The sequence below is a fragment of the Mycotypha africana genome (genome assembly GCF_025528875.1).
Source record: "Mycotypha africana strain NRRL 2978 chromosome Unknown BDF20scaffold_15, whole genome shotgun sequence".
NCBI lineage: Eukaryota > Fungi > Mucoromycota > Mucoromycetes > Mucorales > Mycotyphaceae > Mycotypha > Mycotypha africana.
The window spans coordinates 31,364-51,459 of record NW_026515739.1 but is presented as its reverse complement, the minus strand read 5'-3'; the positions used below and the strand labels follow the sequence as shown (position 1 = coordinate 51,459).

The window sequence follows — 20,096 nt, the reverse complement described above, 5'->3', positions numbered from 1 at the left end:
TTTTTTTCAAGTCCCTTTTAATTTCTTTTTTTCTGTTTGTTTTCAAGCCGAGATCAAAAAAGACGTTGAGACACACCACGCACAAACATACACATAGAGGATATGTTACCACCAGCAAAGTACTCTTTGTTAACAGAAGACGATAAGCAGGTCATTATAATGCTTTATTGTTAAAGTGGAAAAGAAAGAATAGTGATAGGATATATACAAATGGATGGGCAAAAAGCCAAAAGAACGTTAAGCAATTTAACACTATTTAAGGGAGAAAGAGAATATGCACAGGTAAATGATATTATTAAAAGATGAGTAAAGGAAAGATTAGAATAAATAGGAGGGTGTCTTCAACAGTTATGGAGTATGATTGGCTAACATGTTTCGAAACGCATTCATTGTACTTGCTTCTCTACTGCGTGTAACGCGACCTTCCCCTTCCAATAAAGCTTCTTCATACAATGCTCGATTTCTTGATCCGAACTTTCTTTGAAACTTGATTAGTTTACGCGTCAATCTATCCATAATTTCTAAAGAAGTTTCATTTTCTCTATTCACATTGTTCTCATCAGCATCATTATCATCGCCATCATCTGTATTTTCATCCATCACATCCATATTTCGATCCTCTTTATCTAATGGTATAGTACTGGCGCTACTCAACGAATCATTATCATCGTCATCTTCAGCATTATCATCAAGCATAGTTCTCAAGCCATTCTTTTTCTTTTTATTCATATAGTTGGTTCCGCTCATATCGTTGATGATAGCATCACCATGACTCATACTGGTACTAACAGAACTACAACTGCTGCTATCCTTTTTACTTCTACCATGACCGGCATGGTTGGATATACTTTCTTTTGTGGCCATTTCTAATTGAAGCGAACTAATGTATTCCAAGATTTGGTTGGCACGACGGTTCATTTCTGATATACTCATACGAACATTGGGATGGCGAGCTTTGGCAGGCGGAGACGAGGCTCGCGCTTGTGGGGAAAAATGTTGAAATATCAGTGTGGCGATATTGTCATCGTGATCGTAATTAGAAACATTGGTATAATTATTATGGGTAGTAGTTGTTGTAGTAGTATTTGTATTGGCAGTTGGTGATGTTGATGCTGTTGTAGTAGAAGTATGATGGGTTGTAGAGTATTTTTGTGAATTTCTATGAGATGTGGAGGCGGTCGATGTTGTTGTACTTTTCGAAGTCCTATTGTTCGTATTGTCTTTAGAATCATCATTTATTGTATCGTCGTCGATCTCCGTTGACGCAGTAGCCGTAGGATTCGGCGATAGATCACGTACTGGTGTAGAAGTGCGTGAACTTGGTTTCCCTCGTCGATTACCGGTCCCACGACCAGAAGTATTTCTACCTGTGCCTCTTTTTCTATACGTTGTGGTACTGTTATTGGTTTGTGTAAATGATGTGATGGTAACTTCGGTATTTTTGGCTTGCCGCCTCCTTGGTTTTGAAGTTGCAGCTGTTGGACTTGCAGTAACAGAAGTTGGTGATGATGATGTAGAGGATGATTTGGTTGAATAAGCTTTATCTGCTGTACTTTCTGGTAAAGTCTCGTCATTGTTCAAAATAGAAGTGTCACTGAGTTGTTGAGATACAAAAACATCTTCTTGACCTATAGATGAGACTGTCGAAGAAACTGGCCCAGATATACTAACTGTTTCTTCCTCTTCTGCAATTTCCGATAGTTCCTTCTTTCGTTTTGTCGATCTTGCTTCGATATCAGTATTATATTCGTCTTTACCGTGGGGACTAGCGTCGCTGGGTTCCTTTTTAAATAAGCCATTTTTTTCTTCTTTCGTTGGTGCTAAATCCATTGTAGACTGTGTTGGTGACGTAGAGTTACTGCCACGGGCATCGTCATCGCGTTGTTGTTCTTCTTGTTTCCTTTCATACATTTCCAAAGCATTCCTCGCCGCTAGTACATCTTCTAATGACATACTTGCTTCACGACTATTTAGCGTCATTCTCTTTTTGGGAGCTTTAGGCTCATTCACTACGTATTGTCTTCGAATCCTACATATAAAGGTAAATGAAAAAATGAAAAAAAAAATGAGAAAATTTTTTCTCCTCCTTCTTCCATTTATTTATCCAAATGTATAAGTCTTACCTTCCACTACTTAAACGAATTGTTTTATGATTTTCTGGCTTGCATCTTTCACAGAAATATTGGTCTGGTATATCTGGTTGTTCCAAACCCATACATTCACAATGTTGCCAGACTTCACACTTGTCGCATTGCACCATTAGGCCGATGCTGTCTATATCCAATCGTGATTTTTTCAATTAGTTAAAAGAGTTCTTAATACGAAGAGGATAGAGAGACTTACGAGTTTCACCACAAACACATCGAGTGACTGAATCACCATCGCTACTATTATCTTCTGAAGTAGACTGAGACCTTCTTCTCCTACTGCTTATAGGTCGTGGTCGTTTTCTTCGCCCTACACCGTTACTCTGCCTACCGCCTCTTTTGTGTCCAACTAATATAAAGGTACAAGTATTTGAGGGTCAGTCAAAAGGTCGATTGAATGCATTCGCTGTGAAATCTTGGCCAATGGTAATATACACTTGTGCCAGAAAACTATATCTTTTGCTGTTGCATTTACCCATGAATATAAATTGTATCTATGAGTCTTTATTGTATCTTTGAGATTGCAAAATAAGCGAGGTAGAACGAAAGAGCGATAAAAGAAAAGAACTGGAAAAGTTTTTTTTAGCAAAAAAAAAAGATTGAATCCCACTGAAAAAAAAAAAAAAAAAAAAAAAATGCTTTGGTATGTTCGAAATGCTAAAGGCGTAAACTCAATTTTTCCTTTTTCTATTTCCTTTCGCTGTTTTTCTTTTTTTTTTTTTTTTTTTTTTTTTTTTGTTGTTGTTGTTGTTTTAATTTTAAAAATTGAGCTTTGTGGTGACTGCTGCGTTCAAGCTGTAATTAAAAGATTTTCAAACTCAGTTCATTTACTTTTTCATGCAGCCAGCAATTTCATTGTCTAACTTTTTCAACTCGCCCAGCTTTTATTGCTTGTATTCTATTTCAAACGTTTGCTTTATTGAAACCTATTTCAAAGGACTATAATCCAAAGGCTTCAAAATGTAAGAATGCATGCTTTCAACCAGACGCACTAGAAAACCAGTGGAACAATGAAAGAATGGTTATTACGTATGCTTCAATACGCTCCCACGATCACGCTCATTGAGTTGGACTCTACCTGTCTTATAAACTGTATCAGCCCATCCTTCTACCTTCCAGGCTTCTTCTCTGGTTGTTTTACGTGTTTGTAAATCGCTAGATTGTACAGAGATATTTCAATGAGTACATTGTTATTTACTATTCCATTTGCTTAACGTGATCCATTGGTTGATGCTTACGGATAAGTCCACATATGTTGGACTGTATGTAGCCTTCCTAATTGACTAAACCATGCTCCAACTGGCTCGCAAAATTGACTACGACATTCAAGTCCTTTACGCCTATTATATGTAAGTAATTTGCAGTTGGTGTCATTTATATTTATATCTATTCTGTTGGCATTATCTCGAATCAAGATATTCTTCTTACCAGTAATATTCCCATTCCAGTAAATTTCCAGGCTATAATGTCAAGTAAGCACAAGCAAGTCCCAAAGCTCAAATGAAAGCATTTTCAATACCCCTGATTTACCTTCAAATTGTATTTACGTAACTCATAAATACCATTTGTTGCCCTTGGTGGGCTTGTTTTCCAGAACGAGAACTCAAGCATCATATTATTTTCACGTGAAATCAATAATGGACGTAGCTCCTTTACAAATTGAATGTATGCTGAATCCCGAGCCAATCTTTCCATTGTCAATTTATGTCCAGGATACCCTTTGTATTCCCAAATGTGTACTATCGGGATATATTGGTCAGATGTACGAAGAAACGTTAGTTATCAAAAGCGATATAAGGGCTTCTACTATATATATGCAGTTTACCAAACGTATCCAACTCGCCCACAACTGTTTCCCAACTCCCGCACAAATGGACATCATTCTTTGGATCGTTCGCAATGCGGGGATAATGGATAGACCTGCATCATCACGATTAAAGATATAGCTCATGGACAAAGAAAAAAAAAAAAAAAAAAAGAGATATAACTTACATAAGTTTTATATATTCCTCTACTTTATCCGGCTTGACACGATGGGCTATACAATAAACAAAAAACGATAAGCGACACTATCCTTCTCTACATCACCAAAGCCCACGACCCACGGCCCAAAGTCAAAAGTATAGTAAAACTTTTTATTGTCTCCATAGTTTACTTTGAAGTTCATGTACATATTTTCCTCTTGCCAACTTTTTCGAATGCGTTGTTGCTGTTTGTTCCTCAAAGGGCGCAAACACGTTTCCTGCGCCGTTCAATTTTTTACCATAAAGAACAGATTGAATAAACCCACCTGTTTCGGAACTCTGCTTATCGTCTCCATTTAATGATAATGACAAAGACGAAGAAAAGAATCGCTTTCTGTGGTTGCTGTTATCATTAGACACTATATTACGTTTCAGTATTTGAGATGAAAAATTATAGAACTTGGTTTGGCGAAGAGGAGTCATGGTTGGCATTTCTTGTTTTCCAACAGAAAAGAGTAAGGACAAACAGAATGGAAAGAAACAAAAAAAGAAGGAGACAGGAAGAAAGTGTGTGAATCCTCATAAAAAAGACGTAATGAAGGGTGGCCGCGTAGTACAAAGGATCTAGAACGAACAAGTTTCGCCTTATATCACCTGCGTTTTTTCCACTGGTGGAAGTATTAGAATAGACTGGTGTTTGCATTATCAATCGCAAAAGTTTTTGAATAAAGATACTTTGTTCTGTACTTACAATATACCTAATCGGGTTCAAACAAAGACTAATGACCAGCAGCAAAATAAACTCATTATTATCCTCCATTAAAGCTTGGAATTTTGAAGAGCTCAAAATTTCATTCAAGATACGACCTTCAAAACGTAGCATTTACTGATTATTGAATAATATCGTAATGAAAGTAGAATAAAATAAAACAGGAAATGAAATTTAATGAGGTGGGATCTTTCTGAGATTTAGTAATCCAAGCAACATCGCTAGAAAAAACCAGAGAGACTCATCCGATAACAATTGACAGGTTCATAGATAACGTGGGTCAACCATAAACTAGCCTTATGCTAACTATCCCGAACCATTTTCAATTATAAAAGAATGCATGTCACTCTTCAGAAAGATAATATGATTAACCAAAGCATGTGGAGTACTGAAAGTCCCTTATCGATCTACAAAAATGGTTTCGAAGAGAAGATGCCATGGCGTAATTTTGGCCAACTTGCAGCCATAATGATTGTATACTGTGGAAATATAGCCCGCAATTATATTTTGACTGAAGAGTATGGGGTGATTGTTATCTATCTCATTGATGCTAATCCTTCGATACTGTTATTGAAGTGACTGATTACTTATTGAAACATTCTAATAGTCTAGTCATACACAGCACTGTCTGCAACTCTGTGAAAAGTGGGTGCAAACTTTTCGTCGCAAAAAGTAAAATTACGTTCTATTGAAAGGAACAATCTAGCAAAGGTTGAGGAACGGTGTCAATGCGTCTGTAATGAACAATTCATGAGGTGAATAAGCATTCAAGTCCATTTTCCAACGTTGCTTAAACTTGCAAACTAAAGGTTCTAGTAAATAATGCGTGGATGTTCTGCTAACTCCTATGTTTATAGTGTTTCATCCTCTTTCTGCTTTACTCATTTTGAAATCTTTCTTTTTGGTATACGTCTTGCCGGCTATAGCACTTGAAAATTACTTGTCCGAATGTGAAAAGACGAGAACTTTATTCTAAGGGCAAAGGCCGCAAGGTTAGCGAAAAAAACCAGTTACAGTTGCAAAATACCTGTTAACTATAAGTATTAGACATTCGCCATGTTTTTTTTTTTTTTTTTTTTTTTTTTGTTTTCTTTCTTTCTTTTCTTTTCTCCTCATTTTACTTCATTAGGACTAATTTGATTCAAAAGTAAGTACGAACCTGTAAATAGTGAAGTTGTTAAATGGCGTTCAGACAATTGCAAATAGAGTACTGACACCTAAAGGGCATTTCTTAATCACTTTGTCAATGCTTAGTGAGAGACAAGTGGAGGAAGAAGGTAACATTGCTTGATTCATGCTGCAGTTTGAGATGTCCAAGCTAAACACTAGTCTTTAACCACAAACAGCGCCAGAGACGTCTGCGAAGAAAGAGAAAGCAGCAAAAGAAAAAGTAAATTTGAATATCTTTTGAATCCTCGTTGTTAATGGTGCACCACTAAGAAATACGACTGATCAAGTTTCTCCTATCATACATCATATTGCTTATATTTTTCGCTTTATTCGTGGCATAATTTATCATGTCCTCTATATTGCATCTTATATTCATTTTCTTACATGCTATACTTCTACAAAAAAAGGAAAACGCTGAAATAAATACCGTTTACATTCATTTTATAACAATATATGTTATGATGAGATTGTATAAATGTACGTTGCTTAATGATACTAAGAACACCATCAGGTATATGTTTTTGGTAAATAGAAGCTATCATTTGATGAACAACACTTTTGCAAACCTACATGATTATATTGACTTCGTAAGGCTTTGTTACTGTAGGATGATAAAGCAATATTTATCCAGTGACAATAGTAGCTTGACCGAGTGAAATCTTGATGTGCAGGTAAGCTGTCAAGGGTCAGGGTAAAGAATTTATTAAATTGAAACTATGCAAATATTTCCTATCAAACAGGGCATACTAGGCTAATATCTACATCCATAAAATCCATTCCATTATGAATCAATAACTGACGATGGTAGGTCGAGCATCGGCCTGCTTTTAGTCACACAAGCCGAGTAACAGACCGTCTCATACTCATAGTTGGGAGTCGCAATAAGAAGAGAAAACAGAGCAAGAGTGTTAAAGCAGAGAAAAAGATAGTGAAGAAGAAGAAAACGGCATCACAAGCTGTAGAGTGTTCAAGTTGTGGGAATGATAATTATGCTTCCTCTCGTTCGCCTCTTTGTTCTAATCACATACAATCAAAGGAGGAGGCCATTTCATCTGTCCTTGGTCATAATTCTACTATTTTTGAAAGAAACCTTCCTGTCGACCGTGCCGTTTTGTCACAGTTTCGTGAAAAGTTCGAGAAAAGGGTCATTTAGTGCTGCAAGAACATTAGAGCTATAGTGTTCCGCTGCCAACTATTTGTCAATGCCTATCTCGTTCATAACAAGAATGACATTCCTTCGAAAGTCTTCCCACAGCAATTTTGGTATTCCATTGCGCAACTTATTACGTTGAACGACAGCATCAAAACTTATTTTGATGACTTTAAACAAAAGCATCCGACAATAGTACTTAGTCATGGCTTCACCAAACGTTATAGTCATTGTCTCACAGAAGCTGCCAAGGAAATAAGCGTTTCATATACTAACTTCATTGTTGAGCTTTTTGAGAAGCGAATGCTTAAATATTTCCTGCTTCTGTCATCTATTTCCTGCTTCTGTCATCTATTTCCTGCTTCTGTCATCTTTTTTCCTGCTTCTGTCATCTATTTCCTGCTTCTGTCGTCTATTTCCTGCTTCTGTCATCTATTTGACTTATAAGCTACAAAAACATGTTTGTTGTGGGTCTCCTTTCCACTACTCTAATTTCAATTCCTACCTTTCTAATTGCGTGTATTTGTGTTATTTATCCATAGAACATGAAGAAGGTCGATGCAGCCAAAATATCAGAAGCATACTGCTACCAAGTAATTTGCAAAGGCGAACCAAGTGGCCCGATAAATCATGCTTCATAATGAAGACAAAAGCAAGATAGAGAGGCTGTGCAAAAGCTTTGAAAAACTTGTGACGCAGAAGACTACACTGCTTTCCTTATCGTCCGATCCCACGAAGTGTATTAAAGCCTTATGACAAATCCAATCCTCGTATGAAAAGGACTATAACGAACATGCAGCTTATGATGTCCGTAGATTACCATTACCCAAGCGCTTCTTCCCTTTCCCTTTACCTTCGCTCCATTGGCGTTTCATCACGATAAGCATCAATTGGCTTGTCCCATTCTTGTTTCCTGGTACGCCTCCTAAAGGCTATATGAATCAACTCGAGAAGTTTCACCAAGTGTTCAGCTTCAAAACGATGGGATTTAAAAGGTAAACGGAAACAGTTTTAGTTGAATACTGCCACTGGTATTTACTGACTTTCGTTTTTTACGACAATAGTTTAAATGACCTTAAGACAAGCCAGGAAACATTATTCCGTAGTATTGTCCGTTCAGATGGCTTCACTATCGATTTTCTTTTCAGTAAGAAGGAAAAGCAAAAGAAGAGAAGACCATCAAAAACCATCGGTTGACTTAGGAGGACTTTGATTATGCCGAAATCGAAGCTGGTTATAGGCCCTACTTTATTGATCATGGGAGAAAGGACGTCTTCAAAGCAGCGATCGGGCTGAACGTTGAAAAGCACCAATTGCGAAGATGTTCTACCACAGAGTACTATCACATGACTGGTAGCACCAGGTCCTCTGCAAAGCTAGAGAAGAAGAAAGCGGGTAAAATCAAGGGCATCGAAAGCAATATGCCAACTGCCGAGACAGGCTCCAGTGCCCAATATCGCTGTTATGCAGCATACATCCTACAGCACTTGGAAGATTTGTTTTCTTTCTACCGTGATGACACTGCCAAAGATCGATTTCATTTGTACCAAGGACGGAAACGTGCTGTAGACAAAATGGTAAATATGCTTATCAATGCCAGTACAAAGTATAATCTGGATCTCAGATTGAAGAAGAGAGAAGAGAGAAGAGAGAAGAACAAAACAAGGTCTCAAAGAAGAAGAATAATGGCAGGATGGCTTTAAAAAAACGACGCAAAAAAAAAAAAAAAGAAGAAAGAAGTAGCAGAGAAAAAGAGTATGAAAGAAGAGACATCAGGAATTAGGGTGGGATTGAAGACAAAAGACAGGTAAAGTTCATAAACGATAATCATCAACTACTTATAGGAAGTAACGTGCTTTTTATAATAATGCATCAAACGCCAAATGGAAGCCCGAACCCTTCAATGTTGGTGATTTAAAAAAAGTGCCTCTCATCGTGTTTTGGTAATGGTATGTTTGGTAAGGATAATATCGCACTGAAGAGTCACCGATGCAGAACGGTAGGTGTTTTGTGGCGTGCGCTTAAGCAATGCGAAGCAGTCGGAGACCTCCTAGTACTAGAAATCGATGAATTCAAGACGTCGAGAATATGCTCGTGCTGTTCGAACGATACTTTGGAGTGGTTAAAAGGCGTCCAGACCTACAGTATAATTGTTTGCAAGACTTGTCATATACTGTGGAACCGAGACATCAACGCCTCAAAGAACATGATGAAGATCAGTAGTGCCATTTGGAAGAAGTTGGGAAGACCAAAAATATAAGACTCCCCCTACCCTCAATATCGCTGGAACGTACCCAGTTTGATTTTTACAGGTAAAAAGAACGAAAACTTGTACTTTCTACTGTTGTGCAAACTGTCTAACATTCACTCTACTATTATATTGAATTCGTTTAAACATAATCTATTTATCGTCTAAAAATCATGTTTGTGTTGTCCGAATCTGAAGTTAATAAACTGTTAACAATACCACAACCACCACGATTTCGGTAGTCCCCCTTTGTCCCTTGGTTAGCTTCATAATACACGGCTTTAGTTTTTTTTTTTTTTTTTTTTTCCTTTGTCTCTTCAATCTGTGTGTCCACTGAGTTTGAATTATCTGTAGTAAAGCAAAAAAGAAAAAAAATTACAATGGTTGATCTCATTAAATGGAAAAAAAAAAGATCTTTTTTTGGTACAAGTTGTTGTTCTTTTTCTCAATAGAAAATGACTATAAAAATGAAGCGCATTTTCGCGCCAAGCACAAAGTTTTTTGCTTTTCTTTACAGTACTTTTTTCTTTCAAGCACAGTTTTTGTACATCAAACAAAAATGATCGGTACTTGTTGTCTCATCTTTATTATCATTCTTTTGCCACCACTTGGTGTGTTCTTCATGAAGGGATGTGGTGCTGACTTTTGGATCAATATGTAAGTGTTTTCATATTCATATGCTTTGTAGGATGATTTTACATGCTTACAGCCATGATATTACTTAGATGTCTGACTATCTTAGGTTACTTACCTGGCCATATTCATGCTTTTTATGTTCTTATAAAAGAAAGAGAACAAAGAGAATTACGTTACCAAGAGGTTTATCGACCTGGTGGTGCTCCTGCTCCCTATCATCAGCAACCATCTCAAGGCTATGACGCAGTTCCACACTCTTAAGATGTATTGCTTTTATCCACAACCATTTTTACGATATATGCCTAAACTCTATAATTACTATTTACCCTACTTTTCCTTACTCTATTATATTGATGGATATCAGTTTTAATGACATTTAATTAGAACCAAGGTACAATATAACCTGTCAGCTTAGCATAACTGTTTTTTGTAAGAAGGGGGAAAGCGTTTGCATGGAAGGTTGATGTAAATGTTTCTTACTGCGTTCAACGTCATACTGCTTTCATAAAGAAAGGATAAATTGTTTCCAAATCAGGCATCTTGTACATTCAGGAAGAAAGTCTGATTATTAGCGAATAAAGTACACATGTCTTTAATAGAGTTGAAAAAAATGCAGAATGAATAAAAGATAGGCTACTTATCGTTAAAGAACCAAACTATGGTTAAGCCAATAGTTTGAAGGTCTCGTTGAAAAAGGATGTTGAACGCTTGAGGAGTCCTAAAAATGTTGCTCTGCTGCATAACGGGGCAATATTATAAAAGTCGCAGCCACTTCCCTTTCTTTTAAAGATTCCTAAAGCAAAATGAGCCACTCCTCAACGTCCAGAAAAGATCGCCATAGCTCTAAAAGACATCTCCACGAGTCTCCGGATGAGAACCGGGATGACAGCCATAAAAAGCACAAACAGATATCTGACTCTTTAGCAGCTACTATTAAACGTAATGTACCAGAAAGCATTTTCAATGGCATCGTTTCAGCTTTCAGGTGAAAACTGAAAAGACTTGAAATCAATCTATAGCTATTGATGAAGATGATTATTACGAAAAATCGACCGAGTTCCGACTCTGGTTACGAGAATCCAAGCATATTTATTTTGATGAACTTGAGGCAAAAGAGGCTCGACGCTACTTTAAGAAATTTGTTAAGAAATGGAACCAGCATGAATTGAAAGAGAAGTACTATCAAGGGTTCAATTCTTCAGCACAATTGGAAGCTTCAGAATCGACTCGATATAAATGGGCATTTGCAAATAAATTGAATAAGTTTGAACTAGATACAGTGAGGGATTCAGTAGATAGCATGACAAGTAAAGGAGCTGCTTCACCGTCGGGAACTTTACAATCACAACAAAAAGCAACTGGGAGTAGCAGCAGCAGCATTAAACGAAGAGCGGCCCCTTTGGGACCCGCTTTACCCGATACATTTGGTAGGCCCCCTTCGATAGATTCGCTCCGTCATCATTTAGTTTGACTAATACTTACCCACTTTCTCCAATCATGTGTATGTATGTTCTGATAGATAAGGAGGAACAATACGAAAGTGAACGATACAATCGCAAATATGAAGCGAGAAAAGAGAAAGAAAGACGTGAAGCCATATTAGACGAAGTAGCGCCTAGAGAAACAGGGCGTGAAGCAGCTCTCGCGAAAAAACGTGCTCTCAATGCCTATCATAAACGCGAACGTAGTCCTGATGTTGAACTTTCGGAGGCAGATTTGATGGGTGGAGATGATTTCCAGGCAAGACTAATGGCAGAAAGACGAGCAAAGGAAAGAAGAGAGGCGAGACAGGCAGAAAGGCGGGAACAGAGATTGGCGCCTATTAAGAGTAAAATGGAAGAATATAAGGCGAAAGAAGATGCTACAATGGCTATGTTTCGAAAAATGGCAGAGGAGCAGAAAAAGAGGGGTGCTTATTAAGTAATAGTAGTAATAATAGATAGTAGTAGTAAACATAACTCGCGTGTAGGATCAAGTAAAATTGCCTTTCAAGACCAAATTTCAAACTTCTTTTATTGCTGAAAAGTGTATATCTTCTTATGAGTATAACAGTTTGAAGAAACCTTTTTACCTGCGATTTCGATGCTCCTGTCTGAGTTGATCTACCATTTAAGAAATTATTAATTTTTTTGGTCGTCTCACCTACCTCAAGCTTTATTCTGTATTAAGTGGTTATTTTTCAAAAGAATGAATTTGAACAATCACTACAGCATTAACAACACAGTTGCACCTAGCAGCATCGGGCACGGCGCTCGCCCTCTCAGTTCTCGTTCGTTCTCTGCACCCTCAAGCACTAGCAATAATATTGATTACGAAGATCTGAAGCGTCGAATTGAATCGGGTGAGAAACTTCAACCTCGTATTTTGGGACTGGCTGTAATTCACCGCGCAAGAGTAGAACGAAACTTTTCCAGTGCACTGTATTTTTATGATCAACTGCAAAAAGTAATACGTGAACTCATCGATCGTCCCGGTTGGGTCTGTCATCCCGGTGACGTTAGCCTTTTTAAAAAGGCGGTAGGCTCTTTGGTACGTTACGCTCCTACTACTCAACAGGCTATTGAAGTGTTTTACGATTTCTTTGAAAACTGGGACGAGCCTTTTCGTACAATGTCAACTGAGCTTGTTCTCTTCACAAACTTGATACAAGTCGTCAGTAAAGGAGGTCATGGAACAGAAGCAGAGATGAAAGATGCATTAAGATTGATACAAATAGCCCTTAGATTGGGTGTACTGGCTATTCGACCCGAACACTATGATGAGACATTCGCTCCAGCGAGGACTCGAAGGTTTAGTCAACAAGCACCAGATAACTCTAGAGAAGTTTTCAAATCTGTTTGTTCAAAAGTGTTAAGATATTACAACATGGATTATACCTCTGATAATCTGGGATTAGTGAAGCGCGATGTAGTAAGCCAACGAAGCCCGCACTAAAGAAGTCATAAATCTTGCTGATTGGCTGCAGCAATGTATATACAGTTTACAGCAATCAGACAAAACATATACCCTACTTTTTTCTACTGACTGTTCCTGACCGTATCCTGCTTAGTATACCATTAAAATCATGTGCATCAAACCTTGAATTGTACAACATCGATCCTGTTCTTTACATCCAAAAAACTTCTCATAATCGATTGTGATCACCAGGCCTTATTCCTCTTGCATGAATAAAAATTTCTTATGGTACGATCGAAAGCTCTATCCCTCTTATTTAACATTCTTCCATCGCAAGTTCAAATACACGCTTCCTCTTAGTCGATATGGTTATTTTCTTGCGTGATTGGTTTATTCAGCACATTCTCATTGGCTGTATTCTCGTCCCAAAAATGGAGTAAATTGCCGTCTTTTCGTTCGCCACAAAAGAGGGACGATTATTGAGAACCAGCAGCCGAAACTCCGACCAATCAAAAAGTCACACACAGCCTCTTGTGTCGCGATGGTGGGAAAAGTTTTTTTTTTTTAAGCTTCGACTTTTATTATTTTGAGACTCTGGTTTCTCCTTTTTCCTTCCCTTACCCTTTTTTTTAAAACTGTATATACCAACAAGCCATGTCTGCCGAATTAAAGAGAGTTTTTGATCAATATAACCATAAGCAAAGGTAAAATTACAGCTATTGGTGTCATTGGTTTGAACAGGGGCTAGTTGAGCTGATTTAGTTTTATGTCTTTTCTTGATATATAGCAATACGCCTGCTCCCAAGATTTCTGATAGTATCTTGGAAAACATTGGCAGAACACCACTTGTCCGTGTCAATAAGATTGCCAAGGCTGAAGGATTAAAATGTGAACTTTGTAAGTAACTGAACCACAGCGTCTGTAGATATTAATCGATTTCGATGAGGAAGAGGGCAAGAAAGGGGATCCGAGACGTAGTTGAAGTCAGTTTTGCGTACGAATATTAAATTTTATATGTTCATCATTTTTGTAGTGGCCAAGTGTGAATACTTCAATGCTGGTGGCTCCGTCAAGGACCGTATTGCTGCTCGTATGATCGAAGAAGCTGAAAAGGCCGGTATTTTGAAGCCTGGTGTCAGCACCATCATCGAACCTACTTCTGGCAACACTGGTATTGGTCTTGCTCTTGCTGGTGCTGTCAAGGGCTATCGTGTCATTATCACTTTACCCGAAAAGATGTCTCAAGAAAAAGTCAATGTCCTCAAGGCATTAGGTGCAGAAGTCATCCGTACTCCTACTGAAGCCGCCTGGGACGCTCCTGAATCTCACATCGGTGTCGCCAGAAAATTACGTGATGAAATTTCTGACGCCGTCATTTTGGATCAATATACCAACCCCTACAACCCTGTCGCTCATTACGATGGTACTGCGGAGGAAATTTTAGAACAATGTGATGGCAAGATTGATATGCTTGTCGCTGGTGCTGGTACTGGTGGCACTATCACTGGTTTGGCTCAAAAATTGAAGGAAAAGTGCCCCAACATCAAGATTGTTGGTGTTGATCCTGTTGGTTCCATCTTGGCACAACCTGAATCTCTCAACTCTGATATCAAGCCTTACCAAGTGGAAGGCATCGGTTATGATTTCATTCCTGACGTTTTGAATCGTGAATTAGTCGATACTTGGATTAAATCAGAGGATAAGGCTTCTTTCCAAATGTCTCGTCGTTTGATTCGTGAAGAAGGTTTGTTGTGTGGTGGTTCTTCTGGTACCGCTATGTGGGCTGCTTGTCAAGCTGCCAAGGAGTTGAAGGAAGGTCAACGTTGTGTTGTTATTTTGCCTGATTCAGTGCGTAATTATATGACCAAGTTCTTGAACGATGATTGGATGAAGGAACGTGGTTTTCTTGACGAAAACTAAAGTCAGTGAAGAAGGAACGAGTTATAGCTATTCGTCACCATTATACACATCTACAGTACAATAATCAGCGATTATAGCATCCAACGACAATATCTACTCATCTACAGCTCAACATGATATTCACTACAAAATCACATTTTCACTATTACATACTCATCTGAACTAGACGCAATCATGTTAACCCTCCATTTATATTTAATGTATATACTTTCTTTCTAGAAGAATAAAAGGATATTTTTTTTATACACAAAAGATAACTTTTATGTGCACAGTGTATTTTATTGCAGAAAAAATATGAATAAATTTGCATGCGGTATATGTGATAAATGCCATGCCTGGAGCGGTGAATGAATAGATTGGATATTCACAACGAACCTAAGTCAAATGTGTATGTAGTTCGAAATTATATCAAATCATCCTAGATTAGAAGAAGGAACAGCAAAAATCATTAACTAAGTGGTATAATAAACCATTCATATTTCGAAAAATCGCTTACCAAGTCTTCTTCAAATTCGACAAGATCTTCATCTTCCTTTTTCTTTTGAACTTGCTCTTTTAAATCCGTTTCATTCCAAAATTCTTCTGCCATCTCTTGAGTGATATTAGCGATGTCAGTGTCTGTTGTATCTTTGTTTGTTAACAAGCCAAGATTGTTCTTCTTCATCATTTCCCATAACTCCCGATGTGGAGAAAACTTGTCGGGCAGATCACACCATTGTTTCAACTCTCGCACATGCGTATTATACAATACTGCCTCCTCTTCTGCCATTGCCGTCTCTTTCAAAGCTTTCAAACATTTGATGACTTTTCTGTAATTTTGATTACCAAAAGATATCTTTAACAGCTCATGAATGGCCTCAATCATCTGTTTCATAGCAGGAATCACCATATCCACATCAGAACTTCGGTTCAAGAGAGATTTGAAATCTTCCACGGGGTGATTCAAACCGACACGTTCTGCTTTGTTATCCATCATGCTCGTACTGCTGTCCCCACTCATACCTGATAGACCATTGTCTGTAGCTATACTACCGGAAGGCTGTCCGCTAAGATGACTTCCGGCTGTTATACCTGTAAGCGAAGATCCTCCAAATGCTCCTGCAGCTGCAGTTTTATCCAAAAGTTCATCAATGTTGCCTGACTCGGCAGCAAAATCTTGCTCAGCTTCTTCCGCATCTCTACTTCTCTTTTTGCCCTTCTTCTTCACTATTCAAATGAAGATGGTTCATTTCCCTGACAGGTTATCTACTATTTTCCGGCTTTGCGCAATACACCTTACCTTCTCTTACTTTAACCGTATTGGCTATATGTTGACTTATTTCAGAAGCCTTTTCAATAAACTTCTTGTGCAATTGAAAAGCAGGTTTGGCCGAATCTTTGATATCAGGGATAGGAGCTTCACGGTTAAGAGCTCGTGTTTTGATCGCTTTGTGCACTCTCCATATAAGACCATTGTAGACCGTTTCTGGCATCAAATAAGATTCGCTATTAAGAATAAAAAAAAAAAAAAAAAAAAAAAAAAAAAAAATGAAGGATAAAAGGAAGAGATTAAATCTCGATCCATGCCTTCTTCATTCTCAAATCCAAAGTTGCACCCTTACTCAATGCTATCTAATTCCATTGCATCTATGAGACTGTCCATTTGATCTTCGAGCGTTTGTTCAACATCTTTCATATTTAACCGCAAAAACACGTAGTCCCGAATATCTTCAGCAAACGTCGTCTATCATGTCGTCTTTTTTGTTATTCTGATGTAACTCATCGACTGAATAGTGAAAAGCGTTTTTCTTTTCCTTACCTCAAAGTAGTGAAGAATGAAAGTTTCAGGAACTTCATCTGTTCCCACAATAAATGCAGGGTCCAGAATACCAAGCATAGGCGCAGCGCCATCCGTATAAACATAGCGCACAAGAGCAATTACCTTCTCCTCAGACATAGCATACGCCAACGCTCTCAGCGCTAAATTGGCTGCGTCTGTACTGTAAGCTCCAGGCATAATGACACTTGCATGAGAGCATAAGAAGCTACGAGGGAACTTTTTTTTTTTTCGATAAACCTCACCATGTCAGCTTTACATCTATCTCAGTTCGACAAATGAATGGAATTTCCCCGCCCCCCTATACATTTCTTTTACCTCTTTTTTCGGGATGAATCGAAGAATAGACATTTGTTTTCTTGTCGTCATTTTCTGCTTTTCTAATTGAAGCTCTTCTTCAGATATTTTGACAGCAGTTTTACCGAATCGAAAGGCTTTATCGACTTGGTCTTTTGTTATTTCTATCTCTTCTGTATCCAATTCATTTCCGTCCTCGTCTAATTTAGTATCTTCAATCGTCAGCTTTGTTTCGTACGTCACTTTATGAGACGTCCCGTCTGTTGCACTATCCACATCCATCCTGGTATCATCATTCGTTGCGTATTTTTTAAAGCTAGGTAACGGTACTGGTTTTGTCCTGAGATAGGTGAAGATTGGGATGGCAAGAAAATGGTTTAAAGTGCTGTCCGTCATTTGAGAAGCGTCGTCCTCGTCGTCTGCTTGTGAATGTGGGCCGACAGGATCACCCAAGTACAGGAATCCTCTGTAAGAGGGAGTTGGACGCACTTCTTTCGCGTAATCTGCTTGACTGTCCTCATAAGCCTGAGCTAAACTCAAAACTTCACCCTCTGGTGTGCGTTTGGTGAGTGTATTCCAATTCTCATAGTTCGTCTTCATGACGTCCGTACAGTTATCTGCGTCGGCATTTTCATAAGGTTCGTAATCGCTGCCACTAAACATCCCTTCAAAAAATAAATAATCGTTCATTGGCCTTCTACTTCTTTTGATTTCATCTCACTTACACGACAATCAGAGATATATCATTGGCTTCCATCATCTCACCCACTGCATCCATATCATCCCAATCGATGGGCTGTTCCGCATTGGTGAATAAAACAATTCGCTTTTGATATTTCAGCTTTCGACAATGATCTACTATCATTTGAATAGCCACAATAACAGCATCCAACACTTTTTTTCGTGTTGAAAGAGAAAAAGAGGATCAGTTTGTGCTTTGTTTCTTTGAGTGTTCAACAGAAAAAAGGCCACAAAAGGGAACAGGCATTGGTAACATACCATCTGCTGGTGGGTCTGTTTCTTTTGATGTGGATACAGTTTGTAGTTTACGTAACAGCTTCAAATTCGGCTGACTTATTCCGCTGAGAGTAAAGATATGTTCATATTGATCCGGTGTGTCATCATTCAGTATATTGTTCGTCTCTAGAATGAGAAAGAAGAGATAGAATCTAAGGTTTCCCTTTCTCTTGGATAGCCCGTTTTGGAGCTACAACCTCAAAAAAACAGGTTTATATTCTCATACGGAAGTTTGTTCTTTACCTGGAGTACCGGCTAATAGCACAGATACCATGTCCATTTTTCTACCGACGATAACCTTTCAAGAAGGTTTAATAGGAGTGAAAGAGCTTCGATCTGTAAGTGGGCGAATGATAATTTTATGCAGTGGTTCTAGGTTCGCTTTTTTCCAAAGTTGACTACCTTATCTTCCATCGTCTCTATTATTATACTAAGTGCTGTAGAAAAGTCTTGTGACATTGAATGGTCTACGTTCAAAATGTAAATGGTAGCTTTCTTTTGCGCCATTTCGCGTTTTTTGCAGGAACAAAAATATATTCAAATTAAAAGGGAAGAACGCAGAAAGTGGAGACTTTTTAAATCATCAACCATCAGGCTCTGTTAAGCTGACATTGAAAAAAAAACACAGTTAAAAAACAAATACAGGAACGGACTGACCTCTCCGCTGTTAGCTAATATTTGGTGATAATGTATGGATGTCAATAGCGCGTGAAATCTTACACTGTGTTGACAAATGGGTCCCTAAATATGCTTAGGTCACAAACTTTTCATTTGTTACTTCTAAAGTCGTTCTTTTCACGCTTTTGTTTCCTTCACCACCCCACGCCCCCGCCCCCCCCCAACCTTCTTGTCCACATCTGTTAGGTGACCATTCACCACCACAGCATTGAACAGAACGACTCAATTTAAGCGTCGAAACTATTGAAATAGTTGGGTTTTTTGTCAAGCCTTATGAACAATTTGTGCCATTTTTAGAGTGGGTGAGTAAGACAATGGAAAGGAAAGCATGAATTCAAAGCTATCAACACATGAGGATAATAGTTAGGATGGATACAATGACAAATTGTTGAAACGGACCAAATCAAATGAACAAGTTGACGGGTATAGAGAGAAGGTCTCTGAGTGATTCATATGCTTTTATTCAGCAGTTTACAGCCCCAGATTTGCCCTTAAAGCCTACATAGATAACATAGATGTACACATGTCCACTCAACTTTCTCCTCCTTGTCATTCATTGAGATGATACACTTAAGGATGTGTTCATCTCCATTGTTGAACTGACGGTGATAAATATAGTACAAGGTTGTTTATTCGTTTTCATCTTTGGTTTTTTCTCTATTCTACCAAAGCTCTCTTCTCTTTTGTCTTTGCTCTGTTATTAATTTACGTCTATAGCCTCTCATAGTGCTATTCGCCGCATTCTTTTGTTCTTCTTGGTGTTGCTGTAAGATATCTTTAGGCAGAGGTGCTGCCATGCTCACGAATAATGGGGAACAACCAAACTTTTCGGCTAATTTGGATCGTGTCCAAGTGCTGGGATCCGATTGCCTTAGCTGACGCATTTCTGCAATCTCACTTTCTGTCAACTTTTTTGTTGTTGTCAATGTTGTGCTATTGCGATGGAGTAAAGGTGCATAGGAGGCTTGAATGGTGGGTTCAACGACAGGCAGGCGCTCAACAAAGACAGTGCCGTTGGGTAAAGCAGTTTCTTTTATGGGTACACTTGGTTTCATTTTCATATTGGGAGTTTTGCTCTTTGTTGCATAGGTGCGAATGGATCTGTAGAGTGGAGCGCTTGTTCGGTTCATGGTCGACGGCGATGATGTAGAGGGTGTTTGTGAAGATCTGCTGGAGAGAGGGTTTGACAGAAACCGCTGGAGAGAAAAATGGTAAAATTGTTTCCCCCGCGCCCCCCACATACACAGACAAGGGTTGAATGAAATGACAACCCCGCTCGAAAAAAAGTCTCGAAAAAGAGAGCCGATCCGGCGGCTTGCGTTTTTTGCTCAGCTTAAAAAAAGCAACTCTTGTGTGTGTGCTTCTCGCACACATCACTGTAAAATAGGA

The 20,096-nt window shown here is 38.4% G+C and overlaps 13 protein-coding genes across 13 annotated transcripts; 9 read left to right on the top strand and 4 right to left on the bottom strand.

Moving 5' to 3' along the window:
• BDF20DRAFT_218432 (uncharacterized protein) lies at positions 1 to 2,757 on the bottom strand. Its single transcript, XM_053074942.1, has 4 exons — positions 2,623 to 2,757; positions 2,344 to 2,496; positions 2,124 to 2,274; positions 1 to 2,020 (listed from the first exon to the last, which is right to left on the bottom strand). The coding sequence occupies exons 1-4, from the start codon at positions 2,624 to 2,626 to the stop codon at positions 349 to 351; spliced, it is 1,980 nt and encodes a 659-aa protein (XP_052931091.1). The 5' UTR covers positions 2,627 to 2,757; the 3' UTR covers positions 1 to 348.
• Positions 2,758 to 3,073: 316 nt separating this feature from the next.
• BDF20DRAFT_829223 (uncharacterized protein) lies at positions 3,074 to 4,594 on the bottom strand (the record flags this gene model as incomplete). The annotated part of the gene is made up of 8 exons (XM_053078305.1): positions 3,074 to 3,138; positions 3,226 to 3,302; positions 3,386 to 3,487; positions 3,576 to 3,607; positions 3,678 to 3,886; positions 3,973 to 4,067; positions 4,140 to 4,185; positions 4,303 to 4,594. The coding sequence occupies 8 exons, from the start codon at positions 4,592 to 4,594 to the stop codon at positions 3,074 to 3,076; spliced, it is 918 nt and encodes a 305-aa protein (XP_052931090.1).
• Positions 4,595 to 5,979: 1,385 nt separating this feature from the next.
• On the top strand, positions 5,980 to 7,071 carry BDF20DRAFT_899609 (uncharacterized protein). The gene is made up of 4 exons (XM_053082688.1): positions 5,980 to 6,027; positions 6,135 to 6,545; positions 6,621 to 6,726; positions 6,798 to 7,071. The coding sequence occupies exons 2-3, from the start codon at positions 6,398 to 6,400 to the stop codon at positions 6,704 to 6,706; spliced, it is 234 nt and encodes a 77-aa protein (XP_052931089.1). The 5' UTR covers positions 5,980 to 6,027; positions 6,135 to 6,397; the 3' UTR covers positions 6,707 to 6,726; positions 6,798 to 7,071.
• On the top strand, positions 6,875 to 7,647 carry BDF20DRAFT_982480 (uncharacterized protein; the record flags this gene model as incomplete). The annotated part of the gene is made up of 1 exon (XM_053085140.1): positions 6,875 to 7,647. A coding segment is annotated over one exon (329 nt), but the record flags the coding sequence as incomplete, so codon positions are not given.
• Positions 7,207 to 7,521, top strand: BDF20DRAFT_797833 (uncharacterized protein; the record flags this gene model as incomplete). The annotated part of the gene is made up of 1 exon (XM_053076302.1): positions 7,207 to 7,521. A coding segment is annotated over one exon (315 nt), but the record flags the coding sequence as incomplete, so codon positions are not given.
• Positions 7,648 to 8,122: 475 nt separating the features above from the next.
• BDF20DRAFT_899602 (uncharacterized protein) lies at positions 8,123 to 8,536 on the top strand (the record flags this gene model as incomplete). Its single annotated transcript, XM_053082687.1, has 3 exons — positions 8,123 to 8,195; positions 8,265 to 8,347; positions 8,431 to 8,536. Coding segments are annotated over exons 1-3 (248 nt in total), but the record flags the coding sequence as incomplete, so codon positions are not given.
• On the top strand, positions 8,362 to 8,903 carry BDF20DRAFT_899601 (uncharacterized protein; the record flags this gene model as incomplete). Its single annotated transcript, XM_053082686.1, has 1 exon — positions 8,362 to 8,903. A coding segment is annotated over exon 1 (235 nt), but the record flags the coding sequence as incomplete, so codon positions are not given.
• A 1,104-nt stretch (positions 8,904 to 10,007) lies between these two features.
• Positions 10,008 to 10,345, top strand: BDF20DRAFT_917448 (uncharacterized protein; the record flags this gene model as incomplete). The annotated part of the gene is made up of 2 exons (XM_053084569.1): positions 10,008 to 10,105; positions 10,174 to 10,345. 2 exons carry the CDS (start codon positions 10,008 to 10,010, stop codon positions 10,343 to 10,345), a joined length of 270 nt encoding a protein of 89 aa, XP_052931084.1.
• A 757-nt stretch (positions 10,346 to 11,102) lies between these two features.
• On the top strand, positions 11,103 to 12,004 carry BDF20DRAFT_829275 (uncharacterized protein; the record flags this gene model as incomplete). The annotated part of the gene is made up of 3 exons (XM_053078308.1): positions 11,103 to 11,410; positions 11,459 to 11,511; positions 11,604 to 12,004. Coding segments are annotated over 3 exons (762 nt in total), but the record flags the coding sequence as incomplete, so codon positions are not given.
• A 267-nt stretch (positions 12,005 to 12,271) lies between these two features.
• On the top strand, positions 12,272 to 13,018 carry BDF20DRAFT_840056 (uncharacterized protein; the record flags this gene model as incomplete). Its single annotated transcript, XM_053079344.1, has 1 exon — positions 12,272 to 13,018. One exon carries the CDS (start codon positions 12,272 to 12,274, stop codon positions 13,016 to 13,018), a length of 747 nt encoding a protein of 248 aa, XP_052931082.1.
• A 570-nt stretch (positions 13,019 to 13,588) lies between these two features.
• On the top strand, positions 13,589 to 15,155 carry BDF20DRAFT_217844 (cystathionine-beta Synthase). The gene is made up of 3 exons (XM_053074940.1): positions 13,589 to 13,683; positions 13,767 to 13,876; positions 14,013 to 15,155. The coding sequence occupies exons 1-3, from the start codon at positions 13,634 to 13,636 to the stop codon at positions 14,897 to 14,899; spliced, it is 1,047 nt and encodes a 348-aa protein (XP_052931081.1). The 5' UTR covers positions 13,589 to 13,633; the 3' UTR covers positions 14,900 to 15,155.
• Positions 15,156 to 15,302: 147 nt separating this feature from the next.
• BDF20DRAFT_917444 (SPOC like C-terminal domain-containing protein) lies at positions 15,303 to 18,309 on the bottom strand (the record flags this gene model as incomplete). The annotated part of the gene is made up of 9 exons (XM_053084568.1): positions 15,303 to 15,317; positions 15,396 to 16,105; positions 16,179 to 16,384; positions 16,501 to 16,622; positions 16,698 to 16,934; positions 17,034 to 17,667; positions 17,738 to 17,906; positions 18,012 to 18,155; positions 18,273 to 18,309. 9 exons carry the CDS (start codon positions 18,307 to 18,309, stop codon positions 15,303 to 15,305), a joined length of 2,274 nt encoding a protein of 757 aa, XP_052931080.1.
• A 566-nt stretch (positions 18,310 to 18,875) lies between these two features.
• BDF20DRAFT_899582 (mitochondrial ribosomal protein subunit L20-domain-containing protein) lies at positions 18,876 to 19,966 on the bottom strand. Its single transcript, XM_053082685.1, has one exon. It carries the CDS (start codon positions 19,946 to 19,948, stop codon positions 19,370 to 19,372), a length of 579 nt encoding a protein of 192 aa, XP_052931079.1. The 5' UTR covers positions 19,949 to 19,966; the 3' UTR covers positions 18,876 to 19,369.
• Between the last annotated feature and the right edge of the window lie 130 nt (positions 19,967 to 20,096).